This window comes from Adiantum capillus-veneris, chromosome 22, assembly GCF_014529385.1.
Source record: "Adiantum capillus-veneris isolate H3 chromosome 22, ASM1452938v2, whole genome shotgun sequence".
In the NCBI taxonomy this organism is placed as follows: Eukaryota; Viridiplantae; Streptophyta; class Polypodiopsida; order Polypodiales; family Pteridaceae; genus Adiantum; species Adiantum capillus-veneris.
In genome coordinates, this window is record NC_140952.1 from 96,224,937 (window position 1) to 96,243,691 (window position 18,755).

The following is an 18,755-nucleotide window of genomic DNA, read 5'->3' on the forward strand; positions in this document are numbered from 1 at the left end:
CACCTTGCAAGGGAGTTCTCACCACCTCTAGAGGATCTAGAAAACTCGAAGAGATTGAGAGAGAGACCTTGTTGAGAGAGGCCATGCCTCTATGCTTCTTTGAGAAGGAGAGAAAGTTCGAGATAGAGACCATGCCTCCATGCTTCTTCCCACTTCTCCATCGCTCTTCTCCCTATGAGCTTTGATACCAATGTAAGAGACTGGGGACTAGCACCACCCAACCATGCCATATATAGGCCCTTGACTTGCTAAATATAGGCTCCCTTTATCGCATGTGTCCTAGCCCTTGGCGTGGTCCATCTTACCCTAGGCTTGACATGTCTTCACAATGCCATGCCTTTGTTGGCCTCCTATGTCTTCTAGCTAATGGATCCTTTTGTGAAAATTTAGACTGTTTCTAATGATCATTTTTTGTCTCTAGATCCTTTCTATCAGCTTCGATCAAGTCAATCTTAAATTGTCGTACTTCCTAAATCTCAGAATGCTCCTTAGGTCCTTTGTTGGTTTTTGAGTTGTTGCCTCCTCAACACCCTTCTTATCAAATTCAAAAGCTATCATTTTCACTCTCAAAGTTTCTGAACCTATCTACGAAAGCCTTTGAATGGTTCTGGCCTTAAATGAGCATTCTAGCCTCTCTAGCTTCCTCCCCTCGAGGTCCTAACTGATATAAGCTACCATCAGCGTCTACTCCTACCACCCATCCACTTCCCTGGCCTTTCCCTTAGCCTTTAAAAAAACCATTTTTTTCTCCCACTTGTAAGTCTTTTCACTTGGCTTCATTTGACTGGTTGGCTCATCCAGTAATTGCGTTAGTATTGGCTTTGTCACCTTTTCCCGATCACTTCAGGTTTTAAATTTTATGGGCATTATGCCGCAAATTGTCTGTACTTTCTACATGTGCAGCAACTAAAATCACGTATAATAAAATCAGCTCTACCTCCCCCCAATCTAAAAAAATTATGGTATCATCTTGATGTGCCTTCTGAATCACTATCCAAGAGCTCGAGTTGATCGACGATTCTTCAGTAGATGACTCGTTGGAACTCTCTTTCTCTTTTCGGTCTCTCTTCCTTGGCTTGTTGCTTCAGTTTCGGAGCCCTTTGCAACAGATCATTAGATCATTAAACTTTTTGATTGGTGTTGATACCTCGTGTTCTTTGAGTTTTTGCTCCTAAACAAACTCAAGAGCCATGCATGCATTCATTTCTCTGATGGTGGTTCCTTTAGTTGCCTTGTGAGCTCCTTTATTTTCTCAACATAGCTCCTGAAAAGTAGTTTTCCTTGCTTGGTTTTATTCAATTACTAGAGGATATCCTCATCCCCACGATTCTCAAAAAAACTTCTTGAGCATATTGTAAGTTTTGAGTTTGCAAGATAAATAATTGTAGTACCATTCTCGTGATGCATCTTTTGATGTTTGAGAAAAAAAACTCAACCCAATCATCTTCATTAATATCTTTCACGAGCTTTAGTTCACCACTCTAATCGCCAAAATGGAATTGAGTTGGATCACTTTGACAACTATTCAAAAGTTAAGAATCAGAGTAACTGACCAAACTTCATACTCAAATGAGTAGAGAAGAGATGAGAAGATGAGCAGATAATAGATGACAAACTTTAGATACGAAACAAATTCTAGATAATAAACGAAAAATTTGAAATAAGAGATTCATATGATAGACAACTGAAATGAATAACTGGATGTGTATTCACAGTAATTCGAAGTATAAAAGTTCAGAGAACAGTACTTTGGAATGATTAATCTGGTCAATGCAATAGTACAAGGATTAGCATTGAGTGCTCTTAAGCTCTATAAGATGCTTAGCATTTAGAGTTCTAAAAAATACAAGAGTCGGCCTCTAAAATTAGATTAGGGGGTCCTACTTATAGGTCTGCGCACTAGAGACTGGCTACACAAGATCTGGTAACTAACGGTAACTCCGCCAAGTAACTTGTTCTGGTAAACCCTTTTGCAAGGCATCCCTAGAGAGCCACTTCCCACCTACATCCCCGCTCTTTGCTCCACATCAGGACACAAGCCGCCCAAGCCTCTGGGAAAGCTCTCACTACCTATAGAATTTGCCCTCTCTATTTTAGCTTTGCACCGTAGATTATGGGTGCCGCTGTGTCAAATGCAGGCAGCGGGAGGAATTTCCCTGCCACATCAGATTACTTTGCCACTATCGTCCCTTCTTGGTTCCATGTGTGTGCCGAGAGAGAGAGAGAGAGAGAGAGAGAGAGTCGTGGCAACATAGCTTCTCTAGCCTGGAGGCTTGAAATGCTTCTTAGGGCGGCAGAAGTCCATTCCTTTTCCTGCCAGCCAATCAAAAGGCGCCGTTTTTCCTGCGGTGGAAGTCGTTGATGGGGTAGCCATGCCAAGGAAGAGAGAAATCCTTTTTCTCTTCCACCTTGCCCTCAGCCACCTCAAGCAAGAGAGAAATCCTTTTTCTCTTCCACCCTGCCCTGTTTCCACACACACCCTCTTTCGCTCACGAGCACTTCCACCCTCACAGGGGTCTTCTACAACCTATACGGCATTGCCATGCAAGCAAAGCGCACCAAATAGCTACCGCCTTGTGTGAATAGCAGGGCGGCAGAAGAGCTGCGCTCCACTATGTTCCACCTGGAAGTGATGGGAGCCACCCTTTCTTCCACCCTTCTAGTCTGAATCGGGCCTTATACTTCCCAGGTGGAAAGGGAGTCAAAGGCATTGTGTGGTGGGTCACACACTTTATTTCTCATCCTCTGAGAGCAGTTTTGCACGCAGCCATATCCTCCTCACACAGATGTGGGCATCTCTATACCACGCCGACTTGTCATCTCCTGGAGAACGAAGACTATATGGAGCCAACTTTGCTAACAGTGGCAAGAGCTTGTAACTTCTGCAATTCATGCGCAGCACTTGAATAGATCCATGGCACTTGAACTCTTGACCTTGAAAGAGCTATTCAAGTACCTTGCCAATTGAGCTAGCATCATTATCAGCACTTACAAAAACTTTCCTTACCACACTCTTTTCCACTATAGCAAACTCAGAGTGAACTCATACCCACCTTAAAGATGATTTAGCATTAAAACCTCACACCAAGTTGGTCTTATGTAACCCAAGCTTAGAAATAATGTTGCAAGTTTGAGGGGTTGCACCTAGCAAAAATGAGCTAGCTTGGCATTGCCCATGATGAGGCTGGTGATTTCCATGTAGACAAGGCATACAAAGTGCGCCCTCTCCACCCAAGTAAGAGATTCTGCCGGTCTTCTATGATCATGTAGTCCTTATGCCAGCTTTTAAGCAAGCTTTCCATTTGATGTACAATGTTTGCATTCAAAGCGAGCTGCTGCATACCAGCTTCTTCTATAACTGCCTGCCACTGCTTGTACTTCTCCACGCGCTCCGACACTGGTAAACCTTCGCATGCCACTACATTCAAGATGGCCTTGCCTAAAACCTCACTCTCAAAAACCAACCTATCTTTATTGTTCCTTCCAATGAAGGTGTCAAGCACGTCGAAAATGCAGGCAAAGTAAGAAAGAGCTTCCTTGAAGCGAGTTGAGTAGAAGGGAGTACTATAGGCACCAGACACAGCACCCTTTATGAACACATCTGGGCAGGTGTCACATAACTTCTTAAAGCTCTTTAGCCTGATGGGTCGTGGATCCAATATGTCGTCCGTCACAAACCGCAAAAAGGATGTAGAGATAGCCACAAATACCTCCCCTGGAAGCCTCTTTGAGCTCACAAAATCTTGCAGGTGTATCTTCCCCCGCGTGCCAAACCATGGAGTAAAATGGAAGGGAACCATGAACAATGCTGCACACTTTGATAACCTTTGACCCACTTCTTCCAGTGCCGCAAAAATAACATCAGTTTGGGCAGGCAGCATTGAGTAATGTGGGACATTATGTGCAATTAGAGAAACCTGCAGATAAAGAAGCGCGAGTTTAGAATGCATCCTTGTTTAGATAGTTGAAAGGAATATAGACAAGCACAAGAATCACAACCTTCACATGGAAAAGAAGTAATGTCATGTCCTGAACACATACACACACACACACACACACAGCATATTTGTATCTCCATTACCCAACCATGTTACATGGCTAAAACTTGAAAGGGAGATAATGTTACAGGTGCAAATGAAGCTCACTCTCCATACCGTTGGTGGCCCTCCCGGCAGTGCAGCCAGCTTTTTGAAGAGTGATGGATACTGAATTCCAGACATTTGATGCTCGAAGATGACCAATTTTGACGCTCCCTTTGCAACCCTCAATATTGTCTCGTTTGAAAAAAGATGAGATGCTTGGGTAAATGGGCAGCTTGATATGATCTTCATTTTGGCCTCCAAGATCTGTGTGAACGAGGGGCGGTGTTCATCCAAATGTCCCCTGTACAATGACCAACCTGTCCCTGCAAACCGTGCATACAAAGCCTTCACAAAGTAATGTGCAAGCCGCTCCGCTGCACTCCCATAAGGTGACGTTAGCTGCTTCACTTTCCATGCTATGGCCTTAGCTGTGTTTGTGTCATTCAAGCAAACTACAGATGCACATTGCACAAGCATGTCATGAAGTTCAAAATACATAGGAAGTCTTCCCTTGCAAATCTTCATGTCAATATACTCATCATAATATCTTAGCTTGCTGATGGTCCCATCCGCATACTTATGAAATCTTGGCTTGCCGATGCTGAAATCCTTCCGTGGTTTCAGAGCACTTCCTATCTTTTGGGCCTCATCGTGCTTGGTACCACCATTCACATCCTTGTAGGCATCAAAAACCTCGTCTCTTTCTCTTTCATGTAATATTGACGGTCCACTAAGCAGACTCTTTAAGCTATTCAAAAGAAGAACTGCCCGCGCCTTTCCCCACAGGCTCTGTCGAACATTGGGTCAAACTTTCAAGGGTACTCACATCTTCTTGAGGTTGCATGAGCAGAGTCTGCACTCTAGAGTCAATGGGGGAGCTCCAATTGAAGTTTAAAGCAGGAGAGTCTTCCTTCAAGACGGCAGCAAATTCAGAGGCCTTAGTATGGAAGGAAAACAATTCGCCAAAACTTGACAAGGAGGCTGCATCTTGATCCTCTTGTTCAAAGAAATCCCGAATGTGGGCAATGGCGTCCTGGAGGGGAACATTTAGACTAGAGTGTAGCACCTCGTCTCCTTGTGCTGAGAATGAGAACCCATCATTCTGCAGACTCTGAGCTTCTTGAGTGTTGCCATGATGCATTCTCTCTCTTTCTCTCTGTCTCTCTGTGGCACATACGAGTTCCACCACCTCGTTTTACGGTGTTGCCCAGGAACTTTGTCGAGGGGAATAAACAGTGTGAATTGGGAAGAGTCGAAAAAGAGTTTAGGAAAATAGGAATCGAGAGGGAGGGATCAATGGCTCACGATCACCGATTGATTGTGAACTTTGGATTCCTCATGGAATGCGAAAGATTTCCACATTTTCAGATCTGGGGCTTCAACCCGTTACAATCTTCCCCACAGGGTTGACACTAACCACTAGGCTATCATATGTTCATTGAAAAGTATGTGTGCGGTAAGTTTATCGATCACGATGTCACGGAAGTTTACATCTACTTCACACCGAGTTCACATTGAGTTCACACCAAATTTGGTGTGGTGTGCAAACCCTCCCAATTTCAAACTTTGTTCATGTCGAGTTCACATCGAGTTCACACCAAATTCAGTGTGGTGCACATACCTCCCGAGTTCACTCTTAGATCACACCTAGTTCAAACGGCGATCGGACATCCCAGATTGCACCCGCCTCGCGACCCCTAATGTGGGCCATTGATCCCACCTCCCTAGGGAGGTGTCAATTAGTGACGAGCCCCCCCCCCCCCTCGTTACCTACCGGGCTGCTTTTCAGCGCAAATCACAGATGATGATAATTGATTCCAGATCTGCAAAACCACATGCGAACATGTTAATGTTGAGGTATCATCGCTCGCTGAGATCAGGTTCCACTAAATTACTTCTATCATGTGCCTCCGGCTTGTGTGAACAGACACGCGGAGGCAGTCTCGTACAAGAGAGGTTTGCCGTCGGGCTCGTCTGAACCCGGCCTGTGAGCAAGTATGCGTGCAAATTTCAGGGAAATTCCAAAAGTGAAGAATTCAGAGGAAATGTTGTTTTCACCATTTCCAAGGAAAGTCACGTTTTCTCTTTTCTCTGTCTCCTTCCAAAACTCTCTCTCTCTCTCTCTCTCTCTCTCTCTCTCTCTCTCTCTCTCTCTCTCTGTGTGTGTGTGTGTGTGTGTGTGTGCGCGCGCGCTGCAGTGAGCGGGAGCACATGAGGAGAAGAGCAATGAGCCTGGAGGGTGGTGTGGTCTCTCTCTCTCTCTCTCTCTCTCTCTCTCTCTCTCTCTCTCTCTCTCTCTCTCTCTCTCTCTCCTGCGCGCGACTTCCACCAATGGCCCATAGGTAGGTGCATTTGTCTCTGGAAAGATCTTCAAAGGCGGTGGGCAGAGATGGCGGGTTTATAAGCAAGGGGTACAAGTCTAGGTCTATCTCTCTCTCGTGTAGTGAGCAAGAGCACAAGAGCAATGATCCTAGAGGGTGGTGTGGTGTTGCCTCTCTCTCTCTCTCTCTCTCTCTCTCTCTCTCTCTCTCTCTCTCTCTCTCTCTCTTTGTGTGTGTGTGTGTGTGCGTGCTGCAGTGAGCAGAAGAGGAATGAGCTTGGAGGGTGGTGTGGTGTGTGTGTGTGTGTGTGTGTGTGTGTGTGTGTGTGTGTGTGTGGAAGGGCGACTAGGCTGATGGTGTCTAAGTAGGGTGATGGAAGGGAGGCCAAGAGAGGGTGCACGACGTGCAAAGAGATCTTGTGCTAAAGGATATGCTAAGCGCATACGTTAGCACCAAGCAATCCAACTGGAAAGGTTATCTCTCTAGTTTGAGTTTTTATTACCATGAGGCAAAGCATGTTGCGACTAAGTTTAGTGGGCCCTTCATGTTTCGGTCAGGTTTTCAACCTCGATCACCAGTTATGGTGGGTTGTTTACTGATGAAGAATGATAACAAGTCAAGGACTTAATCTTTGCTCATGAGTTATGTCAGCATGTTACATTCATGGAAAGTGAGAAGAGGTACTATTTTAGACACCTCTTAGTTGTGGGAACTCGTTTAGAATACTCTAGTAAGTTAAATAGAGTTTACATACTATGTTGGTTATAGGCCGGTTACAAAAAATGGTTGCAAAGAGACAAAAATGTGGAAAATCAAGATGTTCTTCTTGATTTCATTGTTTCCCCCACTAAATCGTATTCTAGTCAAATGGACAACTAGATCCGACAAGGATGCCACTGTGGAAAACATTAGTGTTCTTATGAAGGTATCATCACTTTTATTTTCCATAATCTACTCTTCAAGGAGTAGAAATGTATTTCTGTTGGTCTACCATGAAAAGTAAACATACAAGAGTATGTTCGAAAATGTGTGGTATACCAAAAGTTGAAATTTGATCAAGGGAAGCAACTTGAATTGGTTCAGTCGACAGGCTTAACAAGAGAACACACCCTATGCCTGTCAAAAAGACTATTAAGGCACATCAAATAGCAACCCTCTTCAGATCTTAAATTTTCAAGCATCATGGATTTCCAACACCCATAGTGTCAGACAAAGATCCTAGAATGACCAATAATTTCTAGAAGGGTCTCTTTGAGAATCTAGGAAGTAGATTAAATTTCTCTTTCGGCCTATCATCCACAAACGGATGACCAAAGTGAAATAACTAATCTAACGAAAAGTACCTTTTGAGCTTAAAGAAAGAAGATCCAAAAGTCCCTTACTACATAAAGTACATGGGAAGATCTTTGTTGCTGATGAATATAGCAGAGACCTACAAGAATCTTTTACAAAGATTAAAGGGGTTATATCCATCTCATAGGAAAGGCAAAAAGGGCTTCTGCTAATAAGCACAGAAGAGCCTTAGCCTTTAAGGAAAATGATTGGGTCTTGCTAAAGTTTCTCAAGGCTCATCTGAGGCATACTACGAGCAAGAGTCCTACGGACCACCAAGAGTATGATGCTAAACTAGCAAAAAGATATATGGTCCTTAAAATTCTTAAGCCAATCATTGAGATGGCTTATCAACTGAAGTTGCCCAACCATTGGCTCATGCACAATGTTTTCCATGAGAACCTACATAAGCCTTACAAAGGAGCACCATCAAAAGAAGCAATAGTTGCAGACCCTCCAAAAATCGAAGATCAAGAAGAAGTACTTCAATCTGAGTCCATCCTATGACATGAACACAAGGTATTAAAAAAACGGTAAGATTATCTGACGATATCTTATTAAGTTAAGGAATTATCCTTTTAAAGATGCTAAATGGATGCAAGGAACCTAGCTTAAGGATAATATGAACCTTGTCAATGCTTACCATTAATGTTGCACTAGAGTAAGCATATGAAAATGCATTTTAAATGAAAAATGTTTTTGTCTTATAAGACTAGTTCTCTTTTTATTGTGCACAAATTTAAGAAGATGCATGCTTAAAATCATGTTTGTGTGACGATGTCTCCCAAACACCAAGTTGAACTTGTCACTCTACTTTGGAAGTATGATATGGACTAAAGAGCAGACATGCTTGCGGCAGCTACGTCTCCTAAGCACCAAATGGATTAGTCATCCATCTTGGAATGATGTCGAAGGGAAAAAAGGGATCCTCTACCCGCTAAGTAACATGGACTAATGACTAGGCTTTATCTTCTCTACCTCATAGTCAAGGACGACTATGATTTTAAGAGAGAGATAATGTCATAAAATATAATATCTAACTTTATCAAATTATTTCTCATATGAAACTGATCATTTAATGTGGGAGAATAAACAGGAACAAGATTTAGAATAGAAACATTTTCTTCTAGACCTATCTCAACACGGGACCAAAAGGAGAGATGGTTGCATCTCAATAGGGGTCCAAAAGGAGATGGTCTATCAAAGAGCAATGTGCAAAAAGTGCTTCTAGACTTACCTCAGCAAAGGACCAAGAGGAGATATGGTTACATCTCAATAAGGGTCCAAAAGGAGGCAGTCTATCAAAGAGAAATGTGCATCTAATGGATCTTAATAGACCTTAGGGTTCGCTTCATTAAATACCTCCAATGGTTAGTGTTAAAAGTCCTTTGACCTTAGGCAAGCTAGGGTTGAGCTTGAGGTGGGAACCCGACCTAAGCTTGAGGTGCTTGCCGTGCTTGATGACTAAGGTGCTTGAGGTGCTTGTCATGCTTGATGACTAAGGTACTTGAGGTGCTTGTCATAATTAATGGGGGGTAAGGTGCTTGAGTAAAAAAGAGACCCTACAAACATAATGAGGAAGGTGCTTGAGAAGCTTCCCATACATGGGGGGTAAGGTGCTTGAGTCAAAAAGAGACCCTACAAAATTAATGAGGAAGGTGCTTGAGAAGCTTCCCATACATGGGGGGTAAGGTGCTTGAGTCAAAAAGAGACCCTACAAACTTAATGAGGAAGGTGCTTGAGAAGCTTCCTATGCATGAAAGTCCCAAAGTTAGGGGAATCTTTGATTTAACTTTCCACTCACCCAAAGGGCACCCCTTTTTCAAAGGACGCATGGGACACATGTCAGACTCTCCCTATGCTTAACCACATGGTGTGCTTCAATGCTATTGGTTGGGGGGCTAAAGAGGGGTCCAATGAGCTTCTAGCTCCATCCAACAAATATCTATATATTTTCAAGCTCTCTCTCACTAAGGGGTAAGGAGGACGCTTGTCCAAAGACTACCCATGTACTTGAATGCATGTTTCATGTGATTGGCTAGAGGGGAGAGGGTTCCAATGAGCTTGAAACATGTGCAAAAGCTACAACTCGTCCCCCCCCCAAGCAAGCAAGGGGGATGCTGGAGAGATATACACCACACACACACACACTCATTTTATGGAACCATTCTCACTTGGTGAAAGTTGAGGAACTCCACCTCCTTCTCCAAGCTTGTGAGAAGTGAGAGCCTACACCAACACTCTTGGCTATGGAATGCAGATCCAACCAAGAGCCATGCTTCAATGCTTAAGTTTACCATCTTCTCCATCTTCATTACTATGCTATTATGTATGCTAGCAAGAAGAGCGATGATAAGTGAGGAACTGTTTCTTTCTCCTATGGAATGTTTCTTCTTCCTCTTCCCTATCCTCATTCCCCGCTAGCTCTTTCCACCTTCGAAGGTGTTTGAGGACTTGGGACTGAGGCTTGGGATAGCTAATGCTTTCTACAAAGTTTATGTAATGTTTATGATGCATGAAGCTTTCCATCTTCATTGCATCACCTAGGTCACAAGGAACACAAAGATTGTATTGTACCTAGTCTCTCTTGATGGGAGAAACTATAATACAAATGCCTATTGGAGGGGGGGGCGGCTCTGTATGAATCCGGTACTCAACTATTGTCGTGTTCTCTAAGCTCTCTCTCTCTCTCTTGAAAAAGTATTGTTCATGCCAAGTTAACTAAGTACCATGTTTATGTTGCTACCATCAATAAAGTTCACCTGCTATGCTCACAAAGTAATCTCACAAAAGTGCTTCCTCTAATTTCCTAATTCCGCTACTCTCAAAATTCATAGGCCATTTCCATTACAGCTATATCTCTCTTAGGAAGACAAGAGAAAATATTAGCAAAGAACTCATGGACCGAAGAGACATTGTTCTTATGTGACTTGACAAGAGTCCCATCCTTGCTTCTCAACAAAGGTATGAAATCCTTAGATTTTTTCTTTTTCAATAGATTAAACATGTCTTTAGAGGGCGTGTCAATTTTTTGTGCCCAAAACTCTCTAGTGAAAGCAAGGGCACTGTTAGCATCAAGGAGCTCTTCCTTCTTAAGAGACACAAGCTTAGGAGAGAGGTGATCAACTTTGGAGAGATATTCTTCAAGTTGAAGAATTTCCTTTGAAATCATCATCCTTCTAGGAGCCCTAATGTCCTTAGCTACTTATTTATACTTGGTCAAAACCCTCTATATTCCCTTTACTGCAACCTCCCAAGCCTTGGCAGGAGAGAGGTAAAGAGCAAAGGACTCCTTCATAATGTCTTGCATCTTTTTCTTAATGAAGTCAATGTCAAACAGAGAGTGGTCAAGGTGAGGTCAGCCAGTTTCAAAGTTATTCTCAACTCTCATTAACTTAAACAAGACAGGCTTGTGATTAGATAAAAGAATGGAAGCATCAATTTTCATTGTACTAACCAATGATCCTCTAAAACATTTGCAGACATGTATAACCTATCTAGTCTAGCTGACCTGAAGCATTCACGAATCTACTTGTTGTCAGAAGTGAATTCAACATCTTCATATACACCTAGTGAATTCAAGGAGTCTACCGGATCAATCCAGTAAAATTTTTCATTACCAGAGATTACTTGCCCAATAGACCTTGATCTATTAGTAATTTTTTCCACCATGTTGAAGTCACCTATCAATACCACATTATTTGGGAGAGTGTATAATTCCTACCAGCACTGAGCTCATTTTGTCACAGAGCTAGGAGCATAAACATGGCTAGTGTATAGTTAATGGAATCTGCCAAGGTAATGGAAACCAAGAATCCTTTATTGGAGTATTGAACCTTTGAAACTAGGTTAGACCATTTGCAAGAGAGTCCTATTACTGCTTCTCCTCTTCCTGCAATATGGTTAGTGGCATACCATTGAAAACCAAATCCAATTTTGTTCAAGCTATACTCCAGTTCCTTACCTTTAAGCTTGCCCTCCTGAAGACAAATATAATCAGGATGCAATGATAGATCCTGCATCCATTTTTTGATAACCATAGCTCTTGAACGCTCTGATGACCCTTTACAATTGAAGGAAAAACCAAAAAGATTAGATGAAATCATTCTTATTGCTTTTGTTAGGTTTGACCATGGAGACATAAGCCCTATTGGATCATTTGACTTTTCCACTTCTCTCTTGCTTTTGATTACCTGCATATTAGGAAGAGACTCTTCCTCAGCTTGAGTCATGACAATGTTCACAAAAGGAGTTGGGGAGTTTTCCAAGGAGGTATTTGTTAGATGTCTTTGGCATCTAGTTCCTTAGAAAATTGTAGCACTTGCATTAAAGCTTCCTTAGAAATTATCTAAGTGCTCTGGATAGATTCTTCAGGTTCACTATCAGATTCTAAGAGTCCCCTTGCATTGTCATAAGGAGGAATCTGGGAGCGGTGGGGGCTTTTGGGTGAAATGGTTTCACCTTTTTCCTTCTGTGTAGATTTACCTTCCCCATCAGAATTAGAGAATTCTTGGGCAGAAAACGGATCAAAAAAATATTCCAATAACACATCAAAGTAGTTAGAGTTAGCGTACAATTAGATCCCCTTCTCCTTTGCATTCTATTATTGTTTCTCCTTGTTACCATATACATGTGGTAGTGATGTGTGTGAACACACTAGGACCGTCGGGGCTGCTCTGATACCAATTGTTGGAATTAGGGTTGCAGAGAAACACACACAGCTTGGAGAAGACGAAGGAAGCTCAAGGCACACAATAGAGAGTGTGTTACTTAGTGTGCAATGGAAAGATAAATAGCCCTAGAGTGATGGGCGTATATACAATGCACGGGGGAAAAAACCTCCTAAAGAGGGAAAAAAATGCCCCGGCGGTCCTAGTGTGTTCACACACATCACTACCACATGTATATGGTAACAAATCCCCCCTAGAGTGATGCGGTGAACGAGAGATGTCACATGAGTAAAGGGAAGTGCCATGCCCTGAGGAAATGATCAGTCCACAAAGGGGAGTAAGCCCAAAGCTTTGCGGAAAGCTTCAAGATTCTCACGAGACAATGCCTTTGTGAAAAGATCTGCAAGGTTTTCTTGTGTTGGCACATAAGCCAAGCTGATCTCTCCTGCTAAGAGCCTCTCCCTGACATAGTGGTAATGCACCTCAATGTGTTTTGTGTGAGCATGAAAAACTGGGTTCCTCGCAACTGTCAATGCACTCTGACTGTCAGTGTAGTTAGTGTTGGCAGTGTCGTGTCCAACACCCAAATCAGCCATAAAGCGTCTGAGCCATACACACTCAACCGTAGCTGTGAAGACTTCCCTGTACTCAGCCTCACAACTCGAAGTGGCCACAATAGGTTGCTTCTTGCTCAACTATGATATACATGAACTCCCAAGCATGAAACAAAAACCACTTGTGGACACTTGCGTGTCAAAACAACCAACCCAATCTGAGTCCAAAAAAGCATGTAAGTATGGCGGCAATGATCCCCCCTTGGGATAAAACAAGCCAAGGTATAAAGTGCCACTAAGGTAGCGGAAAATCCTCTTGACAGCCTGCCAATGCTTAGACCCTGGGCTATGCATGAATCTGTTGACCTGTGAGATTGCAAACTGAATGAGGCAGCCAACAGTAGTTTCGTAAAGAGTGACATCAGCAGGATCGCCAGCATCATGTAGACTTACATAGCAATGTCTCTATGTAACTTTTCAAGTCCAAACTTACATAGCAATGTCTCTATGTAACTTTTCTGACACAAGGCAATATATGTGAAAGGCGAGCGTTCGCAGGTCGACAAATATTTCAGGATAGCTCGTAGAGCTTGGTCTGCTCAGATTTTTGATTTGGGCTCATTTCGGCCTCCGTTTCCACTACACGCAGTACTGCACATGCTATTTCGTCATATTGTGCAGAATTTCTGTCAGTGTCGTTTTCTGCATAACAGGTGCCTTATAGTCTTCTACAGCTTGTGCTATATTGCACGTGTTGTTCCCGCTCAGTTTCTCCTATTTTCTGGCAGTTTTCACATCAAGTGCAGCATTTACCATGGCTAACAACAACAACACATATTTGTTCAAGATGTTCGTTGCTGAGGACAGGTTGGATGGGGACAACTACCCTATGTGGGCTTATATGATGCAACACGTTCTTGTGTCAAAGGGCGTCTGGAACATTGTGCAGGGCATTGATGTACGTCCTGGTTATGAGGATGTAGGCGATGTTGAGGATGTTGCAGGTCTTGTTGCAAGGATTTCTACTGTTAGAGTTGTTTTGCCTACAACAGAACAAGCTCGTTGGGACGTAAAGGACGTGTAGGCTCATGCATTGATTGCATTGTCTGTGAAGCGCACCATTGTTCCTCACATCCGTTCATCAAAATCTGCAAAACAAGCTTGGGATATTCTAGCAGGTCTTTATACAAGCCGCAATGAGGCTAAAATTGCTTTGCTGTGAAAAGAGCTGGAGTCAAAGATTATGCATGAGGAAGATGATATGGACACTTTCCTTGCTAGTGTCAAGGATATCAATGAGCAACTTATTTCTGCAGGTGAAGTCATTTCAGACAGTTCCCTTGTGCAGACTGTTCTTGATGCCTTATAATTACCAGATTCCTACCAGACTTTTGCTAGTACTTGGAGATTGATGACCGAAGGAAATCCTGAAGTTGTCAAGTTTGACGCATTATGCACATTGCTGTTGCAAGAGTCACTTTCTAGAAAAAACAAGACTAGGCAGCGTGCAGTTGAATAGGCTTTTATTGCTTCTCAAAGAAAGGGTGGTAACAATAATGCAGCCACTTCTTATGGTTCTGCTGCGAGTGGCAAAAATTCTGTTCCTAATGCTTCTGCTGGCAGTAATTCGTCTGGAAATTACGATGATAAGGGAAAAAAGAAGATGCGTTGCTATTATTGTAAAGCTAATGATCACTTGATCAAGTCGTGTCCTAAGTTGAAGGCCAAAGAGGCTAAGAAGAAAGAAGGTGGTTCCACTGCAAATGCTGGTTCCACTACAAATGCAGCCATTGTTGAGTCTTCTGTGAAAGGAGACTGTAATGCTAATGTCGATGCAGAATGGGGGCTTTTAGCGCAGGGTGTACTTACAATCCTGTTGTCCATGATGCATGCTTGTCAGTTGCTGCAGGTTCACATGTGTAGTATTTTGACAGTGGTGCTACAAAGCACATTACCTCACATCGTGAATTGTTCACCTCTCTCGAGTCTGTCCCTCATGGGAATTCTTTCACTTGTGCCAACAATGCCTCTTATCCAGTTCAGGGAGTTGGAAAGATTGTGCTTACTGCTGCAAATGGCAGTTCCTTCACACTTGTTGATGCACTTTATGTACCTGGGATCAAGAAGAATCTCTTATCTATATTCGCACTTGCTAGACTTGGACTTGTAGTCAAATTTGTGGATGACAGATGTACAATTCATGATCTCAGTTTTGGTGATGAAATTGTCGCATCTGGCCTTTTGTGCCGTGGGCTGTATAAGCTCACTTTGTATGACAAGTGTGGACAAAATTTTGCAAATGCAGTTGCAGATTCAAGGGCTATTTCAGATGCAAAACTTTGGCATGCACATTTTGGTCATCTAAATTTTGCCAGTTTGCTGCGTTTGCAGAAATCTGATATGGTTGCTTCTTTGCCGCCTCTTGAAGCACCTGTCAAACATGTTTGTGAAGGCTGTATTTTGGGTAAGATGCAGCGTTCTAAGTTTCCAAAGGATGGTTCATTTCGGGCCACATGCAGGTTGCAGCTTGTGCATAGTGATGTTTGTGGGCTCATGCAAACTCCGTCCTTGGGCAATTACCTGTACATCGTGACTCTCATTGGTGATTACTCCAAGCATGCATGGGTATTTCTGCTTAAAGCGAAGTCCGAAGTTTTTATGTGCTTCAAACAATTTCTGGCTATGGCTGAAAATGTCTCGAAATATACTATGGACACCCTCCGTTCCGATCGAGGGGGGGAGTATATGTCTCATGAATTTAATGCATTTCTGGCTAGTCGTGGGATAAAACACCAATGTACAGTGCCTTATACACCTCAGCAAAATGGTGCTGCTGAGAGGAAAAATAGGTCACTGACAGAAATGGCAAGATGTATGGTCAAAAGTCAAGCTTTACTGCACTCTTTTTGGCTTGAGGCCATCATGTGTGCCACTTATGTACTTAACAGGTGTCGTATGAAAGCTTTCCAGTCTATTACTCCATATGAAGCATGGCATGATAGAAAGCCTTCTATTGAGCACATGCGTGTTTTTGGATGTTTGGCATATGCTTTGGTGCCACAAACAGAGCGCAGAAAATTGGATGATTAGGCTGTCAAATGTATTTTTGTTGGTTATAGTGCTGAAAGAAAAGGTTACAGGTTATATCATCCGCAAACGAAACGTATTCTGGTTTCACGGGATGTAGTGTTTGTGGAAGATTGTGTTCATCCCTTGCTGTCATGTACTAAAGATAGTAATGTAAGCTCATAGGACATTTATGACACTTTGTTGCCTCTTTTCAGTGGTGGAAATACAAATGTAAGTTCCAATGAGGAAAATGTACAGCCTATGGGGGTTTTTGAAAATGTTACAGATCAGCCTATTACTGATGCAGATGTACATAATGTACTTGATGAGGAAAGGGCTGAAAATGAGCAGGCTAGAGGTATGCCAAAATGGCTGGTGCACACTTTGCATGATAGTAAATTGGATGCACCTTTGTCTAGTCATACTCATTCAGGCTCTCGCCATGCATCTTATGCATCAGATTGTTATGCTTTGGCTATGTCTAGCTTACATGATGTTGAGGAGCCTCTGTCTTTTGATGAAGCACAGAATTCAGAAAATTGGATGGCTGCCATGCAATCAGAATATGATGCATTTTTAGAAAATGACACATGGACTTTATGTGATTTGCCTCCTGGCAAAAAGGCCATTGGTACAAAGTGGGTTTACAAGTTGAAACGCAAACCGGATGGTGAGATGCCATAAGGCTCGACTTGTTGCAAAGGGTTATGCACAGAAAAAAGGTATAGATTATGAAGAGACTTTTGCTTGCACTTGTCCTATGACTACTGTGCATTTTCTATGTGCATTGGTAGCTCATTTTGGTTGGGATGTACATCAATCAGACATTGTTACTGCTTTCTTGAATGGTGACATATTTGAGGAAGTTTATGTAATGCAGCCTTGCGGTTTTGTCATAAAAGGACAAGAGGAAAAAGTGTGCAAATGTAAGAAGGCTTTGTATGGGTTGAAACAATCTCCTCGTGCTTGGTATGAGAAAACTGACACTCATTTGGCTAAACAAGGCTTTCGTAACAGTCCAACAGTAAGCACATTGTATGTAAAGCGTGAGGGTGATGTACTTCTCATTGTGGTTCTTTATGTTGATGATTTGCTGATCATTGGACCAAATGAGAGACATATTGCTGAATTTAAGGCTGATTTGAATGCTACTTTCAAGATGAAAGATTTGGGGCTATTGCATCATTACTTGGGTATACAATTTAAGCAGTGTGATGGTGGTATTGCCTTGTGTCAGAAAAGTTACATAGAGACATTGCTATGTAAGTTTGGACTTGAGGATTGCAAACCTATTGCCACTCCCATGGAAATAGGTTTGAAGTTTAGTCTACATGATGCTGGCGATCTTGCTGATGTCACTCTTTACCAAACTGCTGTTGGCTGCCTCATTTATGTATGCAACACGAGGCTAGATATTCAGTTTGTAGTCTCACAGGTCAGCAGATTCATGCATAGCCCAGGGTCTAAGCATTGGCAGGTTGTCAAGAGGATTTTCCGCTACCTTAGTGGCACTTTACACCTTGGCTTGTTTTATCCCAAGGGGGGATCATTGCCGCCATACTTACATGCTTTTTCGGACTCAGATTGGGCTGGTTGTTTTGACATGCGAGTGTCCACAAGTGGTTTTTGTTTCATGCTTGGGAGTTCATGTATATCATAGTTGAGCAAGAAGCAACCTATTGTGGCCACTTCGAGTTGTGAGGCTGAGTACAGGGAAGTCTTCACAGCTACGGTTGAGTGTGTATGGCTCAGACGCTTTATGGCTGATTTGGGTGTTGGACACGACACTGCCGACACTAACTACACTGACAGTCAGAGTGCATTGACAGTTGCGAGGAACCCAATTTTTCATGCTCACACAAAGCACATTGAGGTGCATTACCACTATGTCAGGGAGAGGCTCTCAGCAGGAGAGATCAGCTTGGCTTATGTGCCAACACAAGACAACCTTGCAGATCTTTTCACAAAGGCATTGTCTCGTAAGAAGCTTGAAGCTTTCTGCAAAGCTTTGGGCTTACTCCTCTTTGTGGACTGATCATGTCCTCAGGGCATGGCACTTCCCTTTACTCATGTGACATCTCTCGTTCACCGCATCACTCCAGGGGGGGATTTGTTACCATATACATGTGGTAGTGATGTGTGTGAACACACTAGGACCATCGGGGCATTTTTTTCCCTCTTTAGGAGGTTTTCCCCCCCCGTGCATTGCATATACGCCCATCACTCTAGGGCTATCTATCTTTCCATTGCACACTAAGTAACACACTCTCTATTGTGTGCCTTGAGCTTCCTTCGTCTTCTCCAAGATGTGTGTGTTTCTTTGCAACCCTAATTCCAACACTCCTATTCACAGGCTGAAAAGACTTTTGAGGATTAGGTTTGTGCTCCTTAGTTGCCCGACTTTTCACCTTGGCTTCAGAAAGGATAGGAAAATCTTTTATAAGATGACCCTGTTGGAAGGAGTGAAAGCAAGAGATAGGAAAATTTCTATACAGCACTCTCTGTTCATGCAAAAGGTTGCCTTCACAATCTTTGATAGGAACAATTAACTTAGGGGCTTTGCATAGATCAACTTCAAATCCCACTTGGGGTTTATACCCCCTCTGGCTTTTTGTCCAAGGACTTTGCCCACATAAGCCCCAATGTTTCTTAACCAAGGATAGAACTCAACTAGCAAATAAGGAAAGTGCACCCACAGAGGATCTTTAGTAGGGTTACCCCCTCTGG

The 18,755-nt window shown here is 42.8% G+C and overlaps 1 protein-coding gene across 1 annotated transcript; it reads right to left on the minus strand.

The window, feature by feature from the left end:
- Nucleotides 1-1,778: 1,778 nt before the first annotated feature.
- On the minus strand, nt 1,779-5,297 carry LOC147429845 (scarecrow-like protein 33). The gene is made up of 2 exons (XM_086495317.1): nt 4,155-5,297; nt 1,779-3,917 (listed from the first exon to the last, which is right to left on the minus strand). Exons 1-2 carry the CDS (start codon nt 4,605-4,607, stop codon nt 3,159-3,161), a joined length of 1,212 nt encoding a protein of 403 aa, XP_086351443.1. The 5' UTR covers nt 4,608-5,297; the 3' UTR covers nt 1,779-3,158.
- Nucleotides 5,298-18,755: the final 13,458 nt, after the last annotated feature.

Bases quoted from the DNA above. Each gene is read 5' to 3' on its own strand.
- LOC147429845 (XM_086495317.1), bottom strand. From the start codon at position 4,607: ATGAAGATTTGCAAGGGAAGACTTCCTATGTATTTTGAACTTCATGAC. The intron at 3,918-4,154 runs GTATGGAGAGTG...CTTTATCTGCAG, and splicing joins TGCCGGGAGGGCCACCAACG to GTTTCTCTAATTGCACATAA.